At 46.0% G+C, this 24,810-nt stretch overlaps 1 protein-coding gene across 1 annotated transcript in view; it reads right to left on the bottom strand.

Moving 5' to 3' along the window:
• Positions 1-5,065: 5,065 nt before the first annotated feature.
• FNTB (farnesyltransferase, CAAX box, beta) overlaps positions 5,066-24,810 on the bottom strand; it is a 67,722-nt gene continuing 47,977 nt past the window's right edge. Inside the window, exons 8-12 of the mRNA XM_047860987.1 lie at positions 21,828-21,957; positions 18,815-18,947; positions 12,928-13,039; positions 11,940-12,054; positions 5,066-6,537 (exon numbers count right to left, since the gene is read on the bottom strand). Coding sequence (XP_047716943.1) covers positions 6,406-6,537; positions 11,940-12,054; positions 12,928-13,039; positions 18,815-18,947; positions 21,828-21,957 — 622 coding nt within the window. The 3' untranslated portion in view covers positions 5,066-6,405. The remainder of the gene's footprint in view (positions 6,538-11,939; positions 12,055-12,927; positions 13,040-18,814; positions 18,948-21,827; positions 21,958-24,810) is intronic.

Below are 24,810 nucleotides of genomic sequence, written 5' to 3'. Positions count from 1 at the left end.
GGAATCTTGCAGTGCAATAGCCCGACACATGCTTTCAGCCAGGTCTCAACATTAAAAGCCCCCGGGACAAGCCATGTGGACCACACATACCCTTGATAGGATGTGATGAGAGGGCACCTGGCCTCTGTGGCCTTACCCCCAAAACGCACAGCCCTACCCCGATCATGAGAATGTTTTCATGCAATTTCCAAGTGAGAGGCCATCTACAAAATACCTGACCGGTATTCCTCAAACTGTCAAGGCCACCCACAACAAGGAAAGCCTGAGAAACTGTCACGGCCAAGAGCAGCCTAAGGAGAGTTGACTGAATGTAATGAGGTGTTCTGGATGGGATCTGGGGACAGAAAAGGGGCATTTAGGTAAAAACTAAGTTATTCAAATAAACTATGGACTTTAGTTAATGGTAACGTATCAACATTGGTTTATTAGTTTCGACGAATGTTCCATATTCACGTAAGATGGCAACAGTGGGGGAAACTGGCTTAAGGGACATAGGGATCTACTATCCTTGCGATTTTTCTGTCCATCTAAAACTATGCTAAAATAAAAAGGTCGTCTTTTTTAAATGCATCGTTATGATTATTTTGCAGGAGCGGTGTTTATGCAGGAGGGGCAGAGGGCAGGGAAAGTTTTCCATTAAGCCGGGCGAGCGATGAGCACTGTGTCCCCGCCTGCCTGGCTGTTCTTGGACGTACACAAGCAGAGCAGTGGGAGGGGAGCATCGGCCACCTGGCCTCCTTCTCTGAACCTCCTGCACCAGCTGGTGAAAAGCAGAGTTGCCGGGAAGTGAAAGAGGATGTCCAGTCCAGGAACCGGTTAGGCAGGCCGGGCCAGGCTGCAGGGGGCGGGCTGTCTTCAGAGCTACCAGAAAGACTGACTCACCATAGCCTCGCTCTGCACTGGGGTGGCACCCATTTGGTGTGGGGATCGTCGCTCTATGCTGAAGACTTGGCAGAGCAGGAGACGAAGACCGAAGAGCGAGGCCAGCCTGCCCTGGCCACTTGCTGTCAGCATGCTCGTCCTGGTAAAAGATGGGGGCCGGCCTTCGGGGTCTCTGTCATCCAGCCCCCGAGGTAACCCACACACGTTTCGGTACTGCCTCCATCCCCGAGACCACGCACTCCACCTTCCTTTAGACACCTGGGGGGATGGAAGCTCCTGGGCAGCAGGTCTGGGTTCAGGTTCAGACTCCACTCCTTGATCGCCAGAAACCTTGGGTGATTCACTTAAGCTCTCTGACCTGTTTCGACAGTTGTAAAACGCAGATACTACGGCTGCCTCACCCACCTCATGAGGCTGAGTCAAGGATCAAATGAGGAGAGGCAGTAGACCAGGAGGAACTCTCTTAGGGGTTATTCTTCGGGTGGATGTGGCAAGGGTGATCCGTGCCCTTCAGGCAGCAGGTAAGAACTTTCACGGATAAGAGTTTTGTATGTGTTAGGATGCTTTTGGTTGCGAGTCAGAGTAAATCCACCGCAGGTTGGTTCACATAGCTGAAAAACCCAGAAGCAAGACAAACTGCAGGAGAGGGGTGATCAGGGTTCTGGCCATGCTTCTTAGTGAGTCAGGGAGTCTGTGTGTACTGGCTTCTGAGACTGGCTTCCTTGTAGGTAGGAAAATGGTTGTAGGAGTCCCAGGTCACACATTCTACCATCCCTAACGGGAGAGAGGTGCTTTTCCTCTATCATCAAATGTCCTGGGCTTCTCTCCGGTTTTTGTAGGCCACATGCTCTATTCTGCATCAATCAATGAGGCCAGGGCAAGCCCTTTGACTGGTGTAGGCTTCTGTTCTTGCCAAAGAGGGATGGATTAAAATGATCGCCTTAGGCCAATCAGGGCCTGGTCCTGGAGGTCGGAAGGAAATCACATTCACACGAGACTATTGGCTGCCACAGTTGGGGAGGGGAGGAATGGATGCCAACCGTGTCCACCACAGGTTTCTATCCCAGTAATAATCCACTGTTGTAGACAGCGGTGGTGGTTTGTCTCTCTAGCATCCATTTCCCCGCTTTGACTACAACCCTAATTTGGACTCGGGGCTTCGTTCCTTCCCCATTCTTAGACTGTGTGCTTCTGATGGAGCCCCATTTCCCACTCATGCAAGAAGCATGTGATCAAGACTTAGGTCATTCAGTGCACTTCAATCTGGCCACTGGATTGCTTCTCAGAAAAGCACGTGGCTTGATCAAAGGCAGTGAGACGCAGTGACACTTGCTGGGAAGGAAGACTGGGACAGTGCCAGCTGCTCGTGTCTGCTGAACTTCACCCTCAGAGGATGTACGGTCTGCAGCTGTTGCTGCTGCCATTTGACAGTCACATGGAGAGAGCCTGAGGTTGGAGCTGATACAGAAAGACCGAGGAAGCTGCTAAAGCCATAGAGCCAAGCTAATTCCTGGACGTCTCAGTTTAAGAGTCAACACATTTCCTCTTTGTTTTAAGCAAGTTGTAACAATGTCTTAAATCATTCAGTTCTTCCTGTTTCGTGGCAGTGAATGCCCGAGCAGCACACGTGGGTGGCTGGAATATTTGGTACAAACTCTACCAAGCACATTTGCCTTTTGAGACTAGTAGTACATGGACATAGTATTACATTACATCTCAGCCATGAAAGATGTGGAAGAATGCTGAATGAATATGGATGGGATTTGGTCTAGAACACAGGTAGGCACACTACAGCCCATGGGCCAAATCTAGCCCACCACCTGTTTTCATAAAGTTTTACTGGAACACGACTGCACTTTGTCTATGGCTGTTTTGTCCTACCATGGCCGATCAAAGTTGAGTAGTTGTTTGCAAAGCTTAAAATACTTACTATTTACAGAGAAAATTTGCTGCCCCCTGGTGTAGATGGTAGACTAATAAATAAAACATTAGCAAATATTCCCCCCACCCCCAAGTTATTCCTGGGCTCCCAAATGGAAGCAACATTGAGTAGCCCTCCATCATAGACTTCTATCTGTATCATTAACCTCAGGCCTGATTATTAGCATTAAGAAAGAAAACTTTCATTGAACTGGATTTATCCCAGACAGTGAATGACAGACATCGTACACAGTAGTCCTGGCCAAAGAGTGCCTCGGAAGCCTGCAGACATAAAGAACATTTCTTTCCCCACCCCAGACCATTACCCTTCTCTCAGAGTTGGGGTGCTGAAGCTACTGGCGAATTCCTGCAGGAAGCCCAGTGACCTACTTCCATAAGGAGGTTGGATGAATGAAAACCTGGTTGGAAGATGAGACCAGTTCTTCGTTTTATAATGGAATGTCAGCATCGTTATCTGTACATCTACCATCTGAAGCCAATGGATTCCACTGCTGCCAACAATATGGAGCACTCAGAGCTCCACCCTTAATTCTATCAAGCTCCTGACACAAGTACAATAGATGGTTAACATTGATGCAATCGCCAAGGTCACATAAGCAACCACCTTGCCAGGAGTCTCTAACCTCCATCTCTCTGCTAAGTTAAGTCACCAGGAAGCAACATATCAAGATCTAAGGCTAGTCCTCAACGGAAGGCCATCGTGGAGCTGTTACTTAATATTATGGCATATGCTTTTGTGGGCGGTCTTCATGAGAAGTGGCTTCATCAAGTAGAGTACAGCATTGCCCCCAACACAGTGGCCAGAATCTGACTGATGGCTTCTAACTCAGAAATGATGCTGCGAAGAGAAGGCAGTTTAGGAATATCATTGACTGGTATTGTTATCTCGGGGGCGTCTGCTTATCCAGGAGGCTCCCCTTCTGCTCACACGAGGATCTAGCAGGCCTCCCAACTTACACAGGATTCAACGTGGGTCTGAAATGGGTCCAAGGGGGCAGTTGGGGTCCATCTGGACATCTGTGGTAGTTCTGTATTTCTTTATTGGTGAGGGAGATATTTGGGGTAACCCATCTTGAATGCTACGTAAGTGCCTTCTACTTAAGGATACACATGATAAATCTGTTTATCTGAGAATTTATCTCCAGCACCCACTTTGAATGCTGTAAAAGTCAAGAAATCCTCCAGACCCAACTGGGAGCAGAAAGGGAGTCTCATGGTTATGCCAGTGTAAACCCCCTGAGACAAGAATGCCAGGGCGCCTGGGTGGCTCAGTCGGTTTGGCATCCGACTCTTGATTTTGGCTCAGGTCATGATCTCACGGTTCATGAAATGAACCCCATGTCACGCTCTGTGCTGCCACGCAGAGCCTGCTTGGGTCTCTCTCTCCCTCTCTCTCTGCACCCTCAATAGTGTCCTCTCTCTCAAATAAAAATTTTTTAAATACCAGTAAATGACCCTCTCTCCTCTACCTAGGCAAACTTCACCTAATCCTGGGGCCAGCTCAAACCCTCTCCCCTTGGTATAAAGCCAACTCATACCGAAGCAATCCCTTCTGTCTCTAACCACATCAATTACTACAATTAATCCCCTAATACCTTGAGGCTGCTGGTGTTAGAGGGTTTGGCCTTTTGTTACAGTCATGGGAAGGATGCATTTCAATGTGCTGCTTTGTGGCCCAAACTGTTTTGTTATCTGGGCAAAAAGAGCACGGGGGCAGGAATTATATTCCAAGATGAGGATACCCTCTTCTCGTTCATGGAGGGTCAGGACACAGAGTATCTGCCTTGTTGGCCTCCCTTGAGAGAGAGTCTCTCACCAGATGAGAAGGAAAGCCAGGTGACCACAGGATTCTGGCCCGTTCTGTGACAGTCCCCCCGCCTCTGGTCAGGACAGCCACCTCCACCTGTTGCTGAATTCTTGCCTTCGGACTCAGGAGCACAGTCTCTGCTCAGAATCAGACAGACACACAGACACCATGAGACGTGGCGTACAGAGGGCTGGGACAAAAGTAAACAGAACTGGTTTGGGGAGCTTGGGAGACAGAGCTTCTCCCACTGCTTGTTGGGCCCACGGTGGCATCCACTGGAGCAGCTGTCTGAGGGTAGAACCCAAGTCAGATCCCTGCAAGGTCTGAAATGTCACACACACATGGGAGACCGGCAATCCGCGAGCAATCTTCAGTAACTCCCAACAGTGGACACTCTGAGGGAATGTTCTTGGGACCAGTCACAAATGAGAGACATCAGAGAAAATGTTATTCTTTTATTATTTCAAGGAGGTAATACATAGCCCAATCCGCCAAAGCAATAGGGAATGAGAGGCAGCAGTCGGCCAGAGTTTTGAGAAGAGCCTCGTGCCGCACCTCCAGGCTCCTGTCTGCTCGCAGTCCGGGGCTGCGTACATGAAGGCCAGGTCAGCCGCACGGAGTGTGCCGTGACTGTAGCAGCGGACAGATGGCCCAACTCAACGCCCCGCTGACCGAGAAAGGGTTCCCCGTGAGCAGCAGAGGCCCTGCCAGGCTGAGCACGCCGGGCGGCACTCAGCCCTGCCACAGCTGGCTGAGCAGCCAGCCTATCTAGCACTTGATTTTATCTCTGTGAGACTAGAGTGGGCAGGATGTGAATAAATCCTGAGTCAAATTAAGGTGAAAGATTTAGTAGTGTTAATACTCCAGATGAGAGAAGACAACACCGTCTCTGAGGGTGATGGGCTGGGAGTCTGAAGGAAGAAAGATGGAAACACGCACAATGGCCACAGGCTGCGGGTGCGGCCTTGAGGACACGAGAAGGGTATTTCACATACATGATGGGGGGCGGGCACTGGGGCTGCTTCCTCGGACACAGAAGTGAACTAGAGGTTCATTTTCCACTCATAATTGGTTTCCTGGGTCTAAGTCACCACCCCTGTGGCTGAAGCGAGTCCCGCCCTGGGGAGAAGCGTGGCTCAGTTCTCCAGTGCGGAGGGGGAGGGACTCACAACTCAAGGAGATCTTTCTCCCCCACCCCCAGCTCCTTTCCCTTGCAAATGACTGAGGTGGAAGGTGAGAGGTAGGGCATCTCCTAGTGAAGTCCCACCATGATTTTTTTCTAGAGAATTCACTGTGATGGGACCAAAGCTCCCCCTCTCCCCCTCGGCACGGAATAGACTTATTTCCACTCAGGGGAGGGCACCTTCCTGGTGACTTAATGGTGGCGTGCAGGGGGGAATCGCAGCAGTGACTCATAGACACCGTTCATTTCAGTACGACTGTCCGGGCCGGAGAGCTGGCGGCGAGGGACTGGTCCTGCCCAGCATGCACCGTTCCCCAACAATCCTGGCCAGGCCAGAGCCGGGTTTAGATGCCGCACGGGCTGACAGATTTTTGGTTTGATGGAAGTGGAAAGAATTTTTTAAAAACCACGCCACTATTTTCTCCAAACCCAGGACCATCAGTTTTGTTTTGTTTGACAAGAAAAGGACAAAGGACCACAGCTCCCTAGTGGCCAAGGCTTCTGCAGCACGGAATGCAGTATGTATCGAAATGTATAAAACTGGGTCTGACCGGGGAGGTGGGTGAACATAGAGCCAGGGGCCCTGGGTCTTCTAGTCGGTGGCAGTCTCTGCTGGTGCCTCGTCGTCATGTTCCTCAAAGCCTGGGACTGGCTTCTGCAGGAAGTGCATGGTGGCCTGGATCACCTTATCTGGTCCAATATTGTACACAGGGTGAGTGGGCTGCTGCAAAGAGAACAGATGCCGATCAATCACCCCAGTGGTCCTTGCGACCGTGCACAGACTTGAAACCTTTACATGCACTTGTAAGAATTTATCAGAAGAAGGAATCATCAGAGATACACAGGGAGGTTTATCACCCCAGGCCCTGATGTTCAACAACAAGGTATTTGTAAAAGCATTTAATGCTACAAGGGATACAAAGGAATATTACACAGCCGTTTAAAAACATGCTTTCAAATGTTTAATGGTAAGGGCAAATGCTTATAACGTATCATGTGAGGAAAACAGTATATACAATGTTATCCCAAACTTACTTTTTGAAAATGTGTTTGTAGATGTGATTTATAGGCAGAAATTGGACATATGCCAAAATCAGTCCCGTGATATTTTCTTATACTTTTGTATATATTCTAATTATTAAAACGTACATGTCTTTATTTACATTTGTAATCAAGGAAAAGGACCACAACGCTATGATGCAGTAAAAGCATCAGGCCATATTTAAACTCTTTTATAGTAATCTACTACATCATAGAAATCCAAAAGAAACTTTAGGTCTGAGACAGGGCACAACTGGAGGCCAATATTCAGGACTCATCCACTCTGGGAGAATGAAGGAGGGGACAGAAATGCAGGAGAGGTTTTAAAACTACTTTTAAAATACTATGGGGGCGCCTGGGTGGCTCAGTTGGTTAAGCGTCTGACTTCGGCTCAGGTCGTGATCTCATGGTTCATGAGTTCGAGCCCCATGTCGGGCTCTGTGCTGACAGCTCAGAGCCTGGATCAGGCTTCAGATACTGTGTCTCCCTCTCTCTCTGCCCTTCCCTCAATCACGCTCTGTCTCTCTGTGTCTCTCAAAACTGAATAAACGTTAAAAAAAAAAAAAAAAAGAGAGAGAATACTATGAGCAACTCTATGCCAAAACCTATAAAAGTACAGATAAACTGAATAATTCTATAGAACAATATAAATTTTCAAAAGAAATTCTTTAAAATTTGTATGAATACATTTTTTTAAAAGTTTTTATTTATTTAGTTTGGTGGGGGGAGGAGCAGAGAGAGAGGGAGAGAGAAAGAATCCCAAGTAGGCTCTGTGCTGTCAGCACAGAGTCCAATGCAGGGCTCAAACTCACAGAACCATGAGATTACGACCTGCGGCAAAATCGAGTCAGACACTTAACCAACTGAGCCGCCCCAACTTGTATGAATAAATTAAATCAGTAATAACAGTTGCTTATTCTGCTCCACCATTCCTCCCCCAAAATATCAGGCAGGCCTGGATGGTTTCTCAAGCAAGTGCTACCAAACCTACAAGAAACATAATCTCTAACTTATATAAACTTTTTCAAAGTCTAAACAAAAGGCAGGGGTGGGGGTGGAGAAGAAGTACCCATCTAATTTTATGAGGCTGTGATATTATCCTGAAATATAAACTGGAAAGAGCAATACAATAAAACAAAAATTCAGATCAGCTTTTCTTATGAATACCATGCAAAAAAAAAATCCTAAATAAAAATACTAGTCAGGGACACCTGGGTGGCCCAGGTAAAAATACTAGTAAAATACTAGTCAGTCAGTTAAGCATCTGACTCTTGGTTTCAGCTCAGGTCATGATCTCGTGGTTTCGTGGGTTTGAGCCTCGTGTTGGGCTCTGTGTTGGTGGCGCAGAGCCTGCTTGGGATTCTCCCTCCCTCGCTCTCTGTCCCTCCCCCACTCGCACTGTCTCTCAAAAAAAAAAAAAAAAAAAAATACCAGTCAAAAATGCTAGCAAACTGGGGCACCTGGGGGTCTTGGTTGCATGTGCAACTCATGGTTTTGGCTCAGGTCACGATCTCACAATTTGTGAGTTTGAGCCCTACATTGGGCTCTGTGCTAGCAGTGCAGAGCCTGTTTGGGATCCTCTCTCTCCCTTTCTCTCTGCCCCCCCCCCCCCAAATAAATAAACTTAAAAAAAATACTAGCAAACTGAATCCAACAATGTATTAAACACACACAATCACGCTGTCCTCTGACCATAAGAAGGGCTGATCCTAGGAATGTAATGTTACCATCAGAACATTTATTAACAAAATATAGCACAGTCAAGGAGAAAAACCAGATGTAGAAAAAGCCCTCAGTAAAATTTAATATTAGATTATGATTGGAACAAACAAACAAGAAACAACCTGGCAAACCAGGAAGAGAGGGTTAAGTAACATCCTTAACTTGATAGGAGGTATTTATCAGAACCCTGCAGTAAGGATCCTACGTAATGCTGAAATTATAGACACCTTCCCATTACAACCAGAAGCAAGACAGGAGCGCCCCCCCTATGACCACCTCCAGTCAACACTCTATGGGGGTCTTAGCCAATATCCCAAGGCAGAAAAAGAAATAAAATTCTTAAGAATCAGAAAGAAAAAGGCAAAACTGTCCTTATTTGAAAATAACATCATATGCTAAATAAAAAAAATCCAAGAGATTCTACAAACTATTACAACTATTAAGTTCAGCAAGGTGGCTGCATACAATTAAAATATAAATATCATTTCTGTACATTAGTAACAACCAGTCACAAATATAAAAAAATATTCTGGTCACAATAGACACAAAAAGTATAAATTTCCTAGACATAAGTCTAACAAAAGATGTGTTAGTCTTTTATGGAGAAAATGATGTAAGACCACTAAAGGACATGAAAAATAATCTGAAAGATCGTGTTCACAAATGGAAAGCCGTAATATTGAAATGAAGTCTGTTCTCTCCCATTAATCTTAAATCTAATGCAATTCCCATAAAAATTCCATTATAGTTTTTTTTTTTTTGTCGAACTCGATAAGCTGATCCTAAAATTCATAGGAAAAAGCAAAAAGAAAGAACAGCAAGGCAATTTTGAAGAAAAAGAACAAGGGGATGGGACCTGCCTACCTGCATTTACAATTTGCTTAAGAGAGTACAGACAGGCAAACAGACCAGAGGAACAGAACAGAGTCACCTCATATACAGAAACTCGAGTACGTGACAGACATGTGACACACATCAGTAGGAAAGTTGTAAACTTCCGTAAGTGGTATTGGTCAATTGGTCATCTACATGGAAAAAATATAAAATTATATCCAACCCTCACCACAGACAAAAATCAATTCCAAGAGAATTAAAAATCCAGATGGGAAGAGCAAAACTTTAAATGGTTTGGAAGAAAATATACGTATGACCTCAGTGTAGGGAAAGATTTTTTTTTTCTAACGTTTTATTTTTGAGAGGACACAGCATGAACGGGGGAGGGGCAGAGAGAGAGGCAGACAGAATCGGAAGCAGGCTCCAGGCTCCGAGCTGTCAGCACAGAGCCCAACACAGGGCTCGAACTCACAAACCATGAGATCATGACCTGAAGTTGGATGCTTAATCGACTGAGCAACCAGGTGCCCTGGGAAAGATTTCTTTAAAAAAAATTTTTTTAATGTTTATTCCTTTTTGAGAGACAGAGAGACAGAGCATGAGTGGGGCAGGGGCAGAGAGAGAGGAAAACACAGAATCCAAAGCAGGCTCCAGGCTCTGAGCTGTCAGCACAGAGCCTGATGCAGGGCTCAAACCCATGAACTATGAGGTCATAACCTGAGCTGAAGTCAGATGCTTAACCAACTGAGCCATCCAGGCACCCCCAGGAAAGATTTCTTAAGTACCCCTCCACCCTCAAAAACCAAAAAGGCAGTAAAACTGTTCACTATAAAATTAAAAATCTTCTATTCAACAACCAAGAAACCCACTAAAAGTGAAAAGACAAGTCACGAACTGGAAGAGATTTACTACACACGTCACCGACACAGGATTAGTATTGAGAACACACAGAGAACGCCTTCAAATGTATAAGAAAAGGGCAAACAATTAAAATTACAAATCAGCAAGCAAGCAAGCAGCTGGCAGGCAATTCACAGAAGACATAACACAAATAAATGGTCAACGAACATTTGAGAAGATGCTCAACCTTACTACGAATGAGGGAAATGTAAAAATAAAACTGAGATACCATTTCCCATCTATCAAATGGCAGGGAGGAAAAGTTGGACCACAGAGCAACTCATCTGAGTACTGTGTGAGTGTAGAACGACACAAGCCACATGGGCAGTTGGGGGGGGGCGGGGGTGTTGCCTATGAAGATGAAGGTGTGTGTGCTCTTCAACCCAGCAAGTCTCTCCTAGAGAAACACAAGAATGTGCACTGTGACTCCGTTTGCAATGGCACAAACCGAAACCATCTCAATGTTCGCCAACAGGAGAAGAAAAATCAGTTGGGGTACATTTATACAAGGGAATACCATATAGTTGTTAAAATGTTCAAGTAGAGCCACATACGTGAACGCGGGTAAACCTCAAAAGTGTAACGGTCAGCAAGAACAGCAATGCACAATAAGTGATCCAATAGCTACTGTCCTAAAAGGCATGAAAACATTCTCTGTCTATATTGTTTATGGATACATACATATGTAGTGATAGCACAAAAAACTTATCTGCAGGCATGCCAAATGTCAAACTTAGGACAAGGTGATGCTGGGGATGGAAGGAGACTGACAAATGGAAAAGGGGTGCATGGGAGGCGAATATGGAAAAATGTTAAGACTTGAAAAAGCTGAGTGGTTGCAATTCCGATTTTGTCTGGTTATCAGTGAGGCTGAGCATCTTTTTATCCATACTGGCCATCTGTGTTCCTTCTGTTGGAACTATTCTGTGACAGTCTGCACAGGCCCTGTGATTTGATGGCCGTGGACGGTCTTAGTTGGATTCATGTCACAGGCTCACGTCTAGGCTCAGGGGTGTTTCCCGCGGCCAGGCTGGTCTAGGGCTGGATGTGGGGCTGAACATCCTGCCCGCAAGGGGCTGACAGCTCTGGGAGGCAGCAGACAAAACCAAGTTAAACACACGCTACAAACTGCAACTGAGTGCCACGAGGGGCACAAACAAGGCACGGTGGTGGAGCACTGTAGGGAGGCCTCCTTCACAGAGGTGGTCTGGGAATCTTCTCTGGAGAGACGGCACGTCACTGTAGGCTCCAGAAGACAGCCAGCCATGCAGCGAGGACTGTGTGGCTGCAGATTCCAGAAACCTACTGCCTCTTAGTACATTTCCTCAATGGAACTATGAATAGAGGTCTGGGTCTGACGCAGGGATAAAGGCACAGAACCTCTGTCTCAGACTGGATGCCCCCACCTGGAACCCTGAGTTTGCCTTAAGATAGTTCCCTCCTGGGTCCCAGGCTCCCTCCCGGGCGGCTGCCAATGGAGGGAGGGTGGGGGCTGCGTGCTCACAGACCTGCCCACAGGAGGCACATGGATAGTTGTGCAGGACACGCGTGGCTGCTCCCCTCTCTTGGTATGCCCCCATCCTGGGGACCCTGTGGAGAAGCGCCATCAAGCCCCCCACCCGGCCTTACCAGAGCATTTTCGGGCACACCCAGGACCACATCGTGCAACATGGCTCCACTGCCGAAGTGCTGGGCTATGGACAGGCCGCTCAGGCAGTAGCAGGTGTGGTAGAAGTCCCGAGACCTACAAAGACAAGGTGGTTCTGAGCAGGGACTCCTCCACTCCCACAAATCCCCCCAGGCACAGCCTCCAACAGGAGACTCAGGCCTGGAGCACACCCCCACATCCCAGGCCCAGGTCAAGCCGTGGCATTTCCGAGCCCCACTCTTCAGCCCTGCACCCTTGTAGTCTTGTAGACTTGTAGTCGGTCCCCCCAGGGTCTCCTCCAGCTGTCTTCCAGAAAGGACTCTCCAGGGTAGTGCTGGTGCTAAATTAATGTATTTCTCAAAAAAAAAAAAAAAAATCCTACCAAAATGCCTAGAAATGAGCCAAATTCTCCCTGACAAACTGCTAGGGACCAGCCTTCAGCTGGGCCTTCTCCTGGATGCTGACAGTCACAGGGTGTGTGCTGGCCCAGTAGCAAAGGGAACAGGACTTATCTGATTTCCCTTTTATTTTTACTGTGGCGCCTCAAGGTATTTAATCTATGCTGCAATAGTTGTGATTATAATCTGTTTATGACACTCAAGGGTTTTAAAGTCCTATATCCTGTTCTATTTAAATCAGTTTCGTTTAAAAAAAAAAAAAAAAAAAAAAGGCAAGAAAAGCCACCAACCTGGCAATCTATGTACCTACCCAGAGAGGGGGCTGCATGGAAGCTGGGGGAAAAGATGGGCACTGGGGGGTGCCAGGATGGCACTGGAAGGGGTGCTCCCACTGGGAGGCTTCTTCCCACAACACACTAGCACCAAGAAGCTGGATGGAAAGGGAGCCCCCTCCCCCCTGCCCCCAGGCTTTTAAAGGTCAGTGGCTGTCACCCTCTGGTTCTGGGGAGGCTTGAGTGGCACACCATCTCTCCCCTCCCTGCCCCTCCCTCTCCCAAGAGAAGGCACTCACTTGCCAGGCTTATCCAGAAGCCCCCCGGCGGGGCACTGGCAGCACATAAGAATGTACTCCTGCAGGGCCTGCTGATGAAACATCCAGTGGCTCATGCTGAGGGCAGGGTCGCCTGCAGAAAGGCATAGCGTCAGGGCATGCCCGGTGGCATCCAGCACGGTATGAATAACGTCTTTGTATTTTATTACCCACTGGGGACAGTTAAGGTTTCCCTCTATTATTCCTGGACTAATTTTGAAAATTACATTCTTGGGACACTTGATATCTTCGCCCATGTCCCATGATATGTCCCTTCTCCCGACCTTTGACTTGAGTCAAAGAGCAGCAGTGCAGAACAATACCTTGGGGTATACGCCCTTACCGTGAATGCCTGTCCTAAACCACATCACGGACAGGCGTGGGCCAGCTGGCTATCTCTGCCTTCCAGATCCACCCTCTCACTGCTCCTGACTCAGTCCACAACTCCCTCCTCTGGGCCTCTTAAGACATTTCCTCTAGCACATCCCTGACTCTAACTGGCTAAGAGAACTCTCAACAGGGGTAATGTCTGTTCCTTCTACTTTTCTAAACCTCAACTTAATGTATCTCCAAAGGGCATCCTCCAACTCCTCTCTTGGCCTCAAAAACTGTTCCTAAGAAGGATTACTAGGAACCGCCAGGATTTCTGCATCATGTAATAGGGTAGGGCACCTGAGTGGATAAGTTAAGTGTCTGACTCTAGATTTCGGCTCAGATCATGATCTCACAGCTTGTGAGTTCAAGCCCTGAGTCGGGCTCTACACTAACAGCAGGGAGCCTGCTTAGGATTCTCTCCCTCTCCTTTTCTACCCCTCCCCTGCTTGTGCTTTCTCTCAAAATAAGTAAATAAACTTAAAAAAAATATGGCAGCAGGAGCAGAAAATGGCAGTTCTGGTTATAATGCTCATGTATGAACAAGCAACTGGCCTTCTTCATTCTGAAGCTGAATCAGTATGGTCGGAGAATTCCGTGGGCCGCATAGTTATCAAATGTAGATGACAGAGACTGCCAACAGATGGATGCTTCCAGAAGCATTTACGTGGGAATTTTTTTTTTTTTTTAAATATACACATGCATTAAGTCCTTGGTCAATTTTATACTTGGATACTCGGGCTACTACAAAGATAGCAAGTAATCTGTAAATAGCAATTAAAAGCTAATTTTTCTTTCTTCCAGTCTGTTTCTGTGCATTTTTCTATATGGTTATTATAATTTTACATTTTGCATTCTCCATTTAACACTATAGGCATAGATTTTTCTATGCTGTTATCATACTGTTGATTTTTCCTTTGTAATTTCTTCTTTAAAGAAGCAAATTTAATAGCTACTGGGATTCGAGGGGGGTAATGATGAAAATTCTACAATTTATTATGGTCATGGCTGCACAACTCTGATTACACTAAACACCACTGAGTTGTATATTTTAAGTGAGTGAATTGTATGGTATGTGAATTCTATCTCAAGAAAGCTGTTACTTTTTCTTTAAAAAGCAAATTTACTAAACTTTAGGATCACTGCATTAAACATCTGTACAAAATATCCTTTTATTCTATATCCTGTAGGAAATAAAAGACTATTATAAGGTAAGTGCCACCCTATCACTAAAAGCAGAATGTGAAAAGAAATTGCTATGTTTATTATCAGACAGATTACAGAGTGGGTCGGTTGCCTGCTACCTTATGGAAATCTACAAGCTCCGAGTCCACAAACTCCACCAGGAGCTTCCAGGGGTCCTGAATCTGCATAGCAGCTCACACAACCAGAGACGAAGGCAGGCGTGATGACGGGTGCTGCTTGTGCACCACAATCGGCCTTTTAGTCCTTTATACCTATCCCTTCAATTACAAATCCCCATTATTATGTCATTTTGCTTTTCAAAGATTCCTTTTATCTAAGAAATCAAAAGTTTTCCCAAACAGTAACTGACCGGTTCAGCCACATGCAGCTCAATTTCACAGGTGGACAAATCCAGGCGTGGAGTATGTCCCAAGGAACACACAAGCAACGAGTAACCATCAATCTAAACCCAAACTCACGGGCCTGCTGCTTTCTTACTGCTCCACAGAAACCAAATAACTCACTAATTTAGTCAGCATTGAATATTTTTAAGATCTTAGTAATTCGTTCTTCGGGGCGCCTGGGTGGCTCAGTCGGTTGAGCGTCCGACTTCAGCTCAGGTCATGATCTCGCTGTCCGTGAGTTCGAGCCCCGCGTCGGGCTCTGTGCTGACAGCTCAGAGCCTGGAGCCTGTTTCAGATTCTGTGTCTCCCTCTCTCTCTGACCCTCCCCCATTCATGCTCTGTCTCTCTCTGTCTCAAAAATAAACAAACATTAAAAAAAATTAAAAAAAATAATTCGTTCTTCTACTCAACTGCTGTCTTCTATACACATAAGGCAGCCACCTCCATGGAACCACTAACGGCCACTTGCTCAGTAAGGTTGTGTGTCGGTCCTTTGTTATCTCTTTAGCCAGCAATGTGATCATCGCCTTTGCAAAATCTATTTGGTCATTTACTAAGATAAAAGCAGTAATGCACGTGGTTAACAACAGCAACAGAAAAGGCAGAGTGTAGTACAGAAGGAAAAACAATTCAACACGTATGTCTCCCTCCCTTCATCTCCCACCCTCCTCCCAAAGGTGCCCATTGCTAAAGGGGTTTTGCTTGCTTCCAGGAAAAGCTGTGGAGAGGTTGGTCCGTGTGCACAGAGACCACTCTAGGCCTGGCCCTTTACACTTTATGTTGTGTCCTGGAGAGTTTTCCAATATTAGCTCATTGCATCTAACCACGGGATGGGGAGATCACAATTTATTCAACTATTAAACTTTTAATGAGCATTTGGTTGTTTGCCATTAAAACTCCACTTCAACACACATCCTTTGCTAATATCTCTGCAGGTAAATTCCCGAAAGTGTACTTGCTGGGTTTAAGTAATTTAGACAAATCTCCAAACTACCCTCCAAAAAAACCGATACAGCTATTTACACCCACACTGACAGTACAAAAGTGCCTGTTTTTCCACACTCTCCCCAACATCGGGTACCGCGTTTTCTCCTCTCTGCCAACGTGACAGTAAAAACGACCAGTGTCCCACTGATTCTATTCACATTTCTTTCACTGCCATCTTTTCGTTTCATGCATGCCGCCTGTGCTGGTTAGAAGCAAGGCTCTGACGGAGGCGTAGGTGGCGATCGGGCATTATAAGGCAAGTTGCTCACCCTTGCTGGTCTTTGTTTCCTCATCTGTAAGATGAGGATAACAACAGCACCTATCAAAGCATTGCTCAGAGGATCAAATGAGAAAACACCTGTGGAGGACTCCGTTCAGTCCCTGGCTGAGGCTGAGCGCTTGGCAAGCCTCAGCGGCAGGGAGGAGCGGCGGTCCGTAGAGGGGGTAACACAAGTAGTAGCTCTTTCCTGCCCGTCCGGAATCTGCCTGTTCAGATCCTCTGCCTGGTTTTCAGTGGGGCTGTTCATCTGTTTCTTAGTGATTTAGGAGCCTCTCAACTTAAAGAAATTTAGCCCTTTGTCATTTGTCACAAATAATTTGTCCTACCTTGCTACTTGTTTTGTTTATAGAATTTCTCTTCTTTTATAAGAGAATTTTCTTTTTCTTTTTCTTTTTCTTTATGCAAATTAATTGTAGAAAATCAGAAAATACACATAAAAAAAGAAAGAAAACAAATATTGCGTGTCGCTTCACAGTCCAGGTGCCTTCTCGTAATTTTTTGGAGTCAACTCTTCGCTAAAAATGGAATTATATACAGACTGCTTTGAAACCTTTGATCACAGTGTATTACGAAAATCTTCGCACACATCGTCTCCTTGCGACTCCCAACGTCGGTATTCTGCCCACCACTCAAGACACTGCCCTTCCCTTCCCACTGCTGCTGAGAAGTGGGTGAGCTTCAAGCCCAACACAGGCCTTCTCCTGGGCCCTGACAAAAGCTGCAGGGTCCACGATTCACAGGCAGCGCTTTCCACAGGCAAAGCTCTGAATGTCATTTCCTCCAGGACCTGTGCTACAATAAACAGAATGTCAATTGGGGCCCCTCTGAAGATGCTGGCAGGGAGCACTCTTCTCACAGCTCTCCTGGATTTTCCTGGCATCTCATCCCTGCCAGGGACAGGTTTGGGAAAGGCTGACCATTTTACCAAGGGCTTGACCTCACTAGTTTCAAATAAAGAAATCACTAAAACCCTAAGTTATTTTTGCTTTGAAAACACTGAAGTTTCAGGGAATTCTTGACCTCCCAATCATAGTGGTCAAGCCAGAGACCGTGCAGGCTCCAGAGTCAGGGGGATGATCTATCCTAACGCCCTGAGACCCTAAGCCCAGGGGGCCCAAGGCAAGGAACCTCAGGACAGACCGACACCGGCAGAATGGGAAGCCAAGGGGGCGCCTGGGTGGCTCAGTTGGTTAAGGATCCGACTTTGGCTCAGGCTCAGGACATGATCTCACGGTTCATGGGTTCAGGCCCTCATCGGGCTCTCTGCTATTAGTGCAGAGCCTGCTTCGTATCCTCTGTCTCCCTCTCTCTCTGCCCCTCTCCCACTCGTGCTCTCTCATAAATAAAATAAACATTAAAAAAAAAAAAGAAAGAATGGGGGGCACCTGGGTGGCTCGTTCCATTAAGTGTCTGGCTTTAGCTTGGGTCATGATCTCACAGCTCATGAGTTCGAGCCCTGCATTGGGCTCTGTGCTGACAGCTCAGAGCCTGGAGCCTGCTTTGGGTTCTATGTCTCCCTCTCTCTCTGTTCCTCCCCTGCTCACACTGTCTCTCTCTCTCAGAAATAAAGATTGCAATGTCTCTCTCTTTCTCCCAAAAATAAAGATTAAAAAAATAAAAAATAAATTAAAAAAAGAAAGAAAGAATGGGAAGACAGGGCCGAGACTGCGTTTACTTCAATTCAGCATCCAAAGTGGCCACAACTCAGATGAAACGAAGAGACTAAAGAAAGGCGCTCAGAAAGAACAGCCAAAGAAGGAAGAAAAGCATGGGTCAGGGGGCCAGACAATAGGAAAGAATCTCATCTTCCACATTTGAGCAATTAATTACCCAATTATTAAGGCCAAAGAAAACCTTCCCTCTGGGCCAAGGGGTCTCACTCCAAGAACACATCAGCACCCAGCGGGACAGCCATGACTTCCCCTCCCCCCACCAGTTTCCTCAGAGACACGCTGCTCTCACATAAAATAAATAAGAAAGATGGTTCAGGAGTCAGCGGGCGACCTGAGATTTCAAATGATCAAATAAAGGAAGGCTCCCCGAAGTTGTGCTTGCTGTCTAACTGCTTTGGTTTTGCCTTCCGATCTGCGACTCCAGAGAAACGAACCCAGGTCTCTCCACTCCAGTCATATGGGTGGAACAGACTTTCATTTAGGATTCTTCAATGAATTTAAAATACAACAGTGCTGACAGCAGCAACTACAAAGCCAGTCAGACCTGGTGGATCTTTTCTCCTGGGGTTCTGCCTCTCTGCCCCTTTGTGCCATTGCCTTCTCAGTCACTGTTGTGACCGCGACGCACACAGTGTGGGTTTTCAGTTCCGATATGACCGATACGGGACGCTGCATTGGAAACTGTGGCTTCACACCCGGCTGAGGTGGCAGTCACCCTGGGGCCCGGACACGCACCTACCTCCTCCTAGCCACAGACAGTTTGCAGCAGCAACTGTGACTCAACTAAACCACTGGAATTAAAGCCTAGTCTGCATGTGCGTGCAGGAGACATGGCGGGGGGGGGGGGGGGGGCGGTTCACACAGGGCACTCAAAATCCAGGACAGACAGACAAACACTCTGGCTTCCTGACTTGGGCTAGCAGCCGGGGGAAGTCACCCAGCCCCTGCCAGCAGCTCCCCGGGCTCACCTTGAGCATGCAGTGCGCGGTGCAGCAGGGGCAGCAGCCCCGCCTGCCAGAAGGAGTAGCAGCCGTCCACCAGCTTGTTGCAGCGGCCCTGAAATCCACCTTCGAACCGCATCTGCCGGCTTGTCACCCATTGCTGAGAATGAGACAGAGAAGGGAAAGGTGGGTGTAGGCCAAGTTCCCATCTCTGGGCTTCTTGGCACTGGAATTCTAGTCCTGGGGCTGTTCCTTCCTTCCCCTCACTGCCGCGGATGCGGACTGGACCATCTAAGCTGGACTCTTGGCAGGGCGGCCAGTACTGATCTCTGCTTCGTGCCCAATGGACAACTAATCACCTTTTCCCGGGTTTCAAATGGGTTCTGAGGCTGACAGAATAAAGACATCAAGTTGGCCTATAAGGAGACCTGCAAGTGTCTCTCAATAAACAAGGCTTAACGAGGAAGTTGAAGGCAAGTGGCTCATTTCTAACCACTTTCCCTTCTCAGGGAAGTTTATTAAAAGCAGATAAATGGAATTGTGTGCTGTGTCTCAGTGGATGATCTCAAACTGTTCCTGACTTTGACTTGGCACCTGAAGAAATTCATCCAAGGTTTCTTAGCAAGTTACTTGCAGGACCAGAAGCAGAAGCCATTATCCCAACCGCCAAGGACGGCTCTGTCAGCTCTAGCCTCTCTGCGTCTCCAGGGAAACCTGGCTGGCTAACAGAAGACAATCTTTTACTCTGAACTTGTAAGATGGTTCTTGATGTCACTCAGCGGTCACACATGATGCTGCTGCCCATCCCTGCTTATCTCCAAGTTTTCTAAACACACTCTGCTACCAAGATCAAGATAGCCAGGGGTTTCGTCCTCCAGAAACGAGCAGAACCGACTGGCTGAGCAGATAATGACATCTCCATTTCCCTCCCAGGCAGTTCCAGACACCAGCCACGGGCTTTCACAATGGAAAGGTGCAGAGTAGGATGTCTCCCCCTCCCCCCACCCCTAGGTTCTTACTTGACTGAGTTCCTGAAAGGAGCTATGGAGGACCCTTTTTGGAAGGGGGGAGGGGATGTCTTTAAGTTACCAAGTGTGGAGTTTAGATTATATCCCTGTTCAAGGCCATACTCACCCATAAGAGTCAGATCTCAAATTCTTAGAAGAAAGACATAAAAAAAACTACACTGCAGGTGTAGGCACTAATAAATCACCAGTGAGTCTTAAATGAGCCAGTGCTTTAGGGATGATGTCATTTAATGAAAGCGGTGAAGCATCACTCAAGAAAAGAGAAAACAGGTACTACAGTGGGGAGTCCATTCTTCATTTTCACTTACACCACAGTCTAAGGTGTTCTTTTTAAATATTTTTTTAAATTTATTTATTTATTTATTTATTTATTTATTTATTTATTTATTTATTTATTTATTTTTGAGAGAGAGAGAGACACACAGCACAAGTAGGGGAGGGTCAGAGGAAGACACAGAATCCAAAGCAGGCTCCAGGCTCTGAGCTGTCAGCACACAGAGCCTGATGATGCGGGGCTCGAATCCATGAGCAGTGAGATCATGACCTGAGCCAAAGTCAGACACTCAACCGACTGAGCCACCCAGGTGCCCCAAAGGTTTTTGGTTTTTGTTTTTTTGCCCAGACTAAGGGTTTTTAAGCTGGACTACATAGTTTTTTCCAGTGTCTAAGCCCATGGGTTTACTCTGTTTCCTTCGGCCATATGAATTCATAAAATCCTTCAGATATGGGTCCTAGTTCTCTCAAAGCAAAAGGAGGGGACGGAGTGGTTTGGGTAAGAAGGACACTGGCATTTATTGAGCACCTACTATATGTTATCTCCTTTAACCTTCAGAGTCCAGAGTTCTAACCCCTCCTTTAACCTTCAAAGAACTGTTATCTCTACCTTACAGAGGACAAAGGAAATTGAAGTTAAAACGGACAAATTTCCTAAGGTCGCGTAGAAGTGGGAGAGACAAGGCTCAAATCTAGAGTGTTGCCATTGTAACCGAGCCTTCTGCTAGTTATATTCCTTATTTCTTCCCAGGAAATGGGGCTTTTCAATTTCATGCCTTATTGGTAATCAGACTCTTAAATGTCTAGCTGGCCATTTCAGCATGAACCTTCAAGGAAAGTGTGCTATAGGAGGCATCCTGTGGGTGAGGACAAAATACTACTGGTAGTATATCCGTAGAGTCTAACAGAAACTTTCTTGGAAGCTCATGATGGATCTCATGACAGTTCCTATGATGAGCAGCTGACATCTGAGCTTGGGGAGAGGAGATGAATGTCCATTGCAGCTGGTTTGCTTTGAGGTCATGGTTGGGAGTAAATGCTTCCCAAAAGACGTCTCGGTGGCACTGCATGCGTGTATGTTTGTACACTAGGCCTCTGATGATAATTTAAGAATAATCTAGTGAATCAGAATGCAGTCAGCTTTCCTTCTCGATATCTATCAGGAGCTTAAAGTCCAGACATAAATGCCTAAGGCTACCTGCTCGATGCAACCACTGTGCTCTGCCCAGCTCATTTGAATGTAGTTACTAAATGTTCACATATTGCAGCCGGTAATAACAGCTTGGCTTCAAAAGGCCTGAGAGCACTTCTCATGACTTTTTCTCTTAGCAGATTCCTTCTAAGATACATGATGACCTCCAAATTTAAGAGACTGAAGCTACAGTCTCGGAAGCAGGAGGCAGGTACTCTGCCTCATTGCAGATGTTTGAGGGACTCAGGAAGACTGTGGAGCTGGCCTAATATACTATAGAAAGTTCAGAGCAGGAAAGATGGAAAGGCAGGAAGAAAGGAGCCAAGACCCAGGCAGACGCCCACTCCTCCCACTTTCTCCGACCAGTGCTGAGCGCCCCAGCAATTACGTTGAAAAGCTTCATTACGGGTCATTCAGTTCGTGGGCTCAGAGCAGGAACTCTGTTGGTCCTTCCCACAGCCAAACAGTCCCAAAGCACTGTGAGTCTGACCAGTCACATCACCAGCAGCCTGGGGCCTGAGAAGAAGAGGAGTCAACAGACACTTACCAATAGGCTCTTCAAGTTCAAGGAGCGTTCCTTTTTGAGGATGACCAGTGCGGCCAGGCCGCAGAAAGTGTAGCCACCATGCGCTTCCATCCCTGGAACCCCACCAATTCCACCTTCCCAATTCTGACACCTGGGAGGAGATGGAGAAGAGCAGGTTGAGTGGTAGGTGTCAACCCATGAGTGGCCGGGTAGAGTGGGTGGGCACAAGTGCAGAACCACCCAGGTTGGCAAAGAATGAGTTTGTTCAGATAATGACATGAACCATCACAACTATGAATGGAAAGATGCCAGCTAATTAACTTTTGGAAATGCCTTTTCCTCCAAAAAAAAAAAGGGGGGGGGGACTCAGAGAAACAGTCTACTTATGCACAGTACCTCAAATCTTTTAGGAAAAAAGTAATAAAATCATACATACAGTATGACAACCACAGGTTAGAATAAAAATGAAAAATAATTGCTATTTAGGGCAGGTCTATTGCTGGTATTTTTTCTCTTTATTCTTCCGTATTTTCAAAAGCTTGCTATAATAAACATATAAAACTTTATTACTATCGAAGTAAACTTATTTTTTAAATCATAACCTCCTATATATTCAAATTACTCATTTACTATTATAACAATTATTCCTTTGGGGGTTAGACTATATATTAATAGTGTATTCTCTAGTCATAAAAACACGCCTCATCTTGCAACCAGCAATATAGGGTCATTTTTAGGAATTCATCCTAGGAAATAAGTTAAAATGTGTTCAAAGATAAGATTATAATATAACAGTGAAATATTAGAAACAACTCAGGAACTCAACAGTAAGGGACTGGTTATATAAATTATGGCCTATCTGTACTATGGAAAACTACACATTTAAAACGATGCTATGGGGGCGCCTGGGTGGCTCGGTTGGTTAAGCGTCCTACTTTGGCTCAGGTCATGATCTCATGGTTCATGGGTTCGAGCCCCACATCAGGCTCTGTGCTGACAGTTCAGAGCCTGGAGCCTGCTTCAGATTCTACATCTCCCTCTCTCTCTCTCTCTGCCCCTCCCATGCTCGCACTCTGTCTCTGTCTCAAAAATAAATAAAAAACACTAAAGTAAAATAAAATGAAATAAAATAATGCTACGAAGGATATTTAAAGATGTTCCCAATCAAAAAAAGTTACAAAATGGTAAGGTACTGTATAATTTTCCCGGAATTCTAGAAAGACATACACCAAAAGAGTGGTTGATGGTGGATTACAAGTGGCTTAGATTTTCTTCTTTTTGCTCATTTTTAATAAATATGCTTTTCTGTGTAATCAAGACATTTTTTCTTAGTATATATTCATATGACAGTGTAGGACTTTACTTCTGATGACCTCCGAATATGTACACACTCTACAGGCGTGTCTGCCTCACAATCCCAACCGCGGTATAGGTGCACAGGTGGATGGGCACATGATCCGAGAGCCGGCAGAACCTCCGGATGGCAGAGAAAACAAGCAATGATACCGCCTGTCTTTCAGGCACCTCTCCCTGGAGGCCTTGCATCTTGGGAACTCACAGGCCTTTTTCAGAGCAGTCCGCAGGCCCAGGGACATCACAGAGCAGGGCGCCAAGTCAAAAACTGGCTACCACCCCCTGTACAGATTCTTTAGCACCTCCATCCCATGACCCTGCTGCTGCCTAAGTGTCGAGTTTTCCTTCCAACACATTTGGCTATGTGGAGCAGAGGAAGAGTCAAGTTTGAAAAGTCTGATGGGCACCTCTTAACATTTTCCTTTTTCTTAACTTTTCTGAACTTACCTTTAAACAAATTTTTTTTGAATTAAAAAAAAACCAAACAGATAGTGTTAACAAGTAAATAATGAAAAGTAAATCTCCTGCCCAAGCTGGCTTCCTAGTCCCTCTCACCAGCAGTGACCACTGTCAGTTTGTCTCCTCCTCTCTCTCTCTCTCTCCACACACACACGCACACACACACACACGCACACACGCACACACGCACACACGCACGATTTACGTTCCGCTTTCCCTCCCTTTTATACGTGGGAGCAATTTTAATAATTGTAAATTAGTAATTTTAGTAAAATTCTTTGGGAATGTCTTCTAGCTAACCCTAACAGACTGAGCATAAGCCCAATAAAATGAAAAGAATTTAAAAAGGGATAAACCCACAAGGGTAAAGAGCATAGGAGAAGATATGAATACAGACAGGAAATAACAAAATTTCGAAAGCCAGAAAAGGGGAAAGATAAGAACTAACGGACTTAACAGATTAGAGAAACCTAAACCAGCCCGGGGATAGGAGGCAACAGAAAGCAAGACGACATGCTCCAGTGCAAGGCCCAGGAACTAGAGGCCCCACGATGCCTCAAGAAGTGGGATGAGTTGCAAACAAGTTAATTGGTTGCAAATGTATATAGGAATCAATGAGACCTCTGGGTATGCAGCAGAGGACAGGAAGTTTCAGGAGTTTAATCAAGAGGATCTGAACTCCAGGATGTCCAGCACAGCAGAGCAGGAAGGAGGCACCACACTGAGCAGGGGATTAAGTGAGAATCTATAATCTGACCACAAACACCCCCTACCCCTTTTCCTCCTACTAGTTTACAAAGCTGGCTGCCAACCTCATACCCCAACCAGAAATCTGGAAGCTGATAAGCCCAAGAGAAAAACCCAATGGGGTGAAAGGCTGAACCTAGCCTACTCTGGCACATGTAGCTCCCCATCAGCTTTTTAGCCCTTGGCTTCCAAATATGAATATGAGACATTTCAACAAAGTCTCTAATATGGAAGAGAGAGACCAAAACAGATGAACAAAAATACGTTGGAGAAATAACGTAGGGAACAGAAGGAAACTTTTTAAAATTGTATCTTTAGATAAAATATTATATGAAATAAAAACACTTTAAGAATAAAATGTGCCTGAAACAAGAACAGGAAAGTATGTAAAAAAGAAGTATTCCTTTTATAAACGAGGCTAAAATAAGCTCTGGAAATTTTAAAA

The sequence above is a fragment of the Prionailurus viverrinus genome, chromosome B3, assembly GCF_022837055.1.
Source record: "Prionailurus viverrinus isolate Anna chromosome B3, UM_Priviv_1.0, whole genome shotgun sequence".
In the NCBI taxonomy this organism is placed as follows: Eukaryota; Metazoa; Chordata; class Mammalia; order Carnivora; family Felidae; genus Prionailurus; species Prionailurus viverrinus.
Note: the sequence above shows the minus strand (reverse complement) of the source record. Positions and strands in the feature narration are given on the sequence as shown.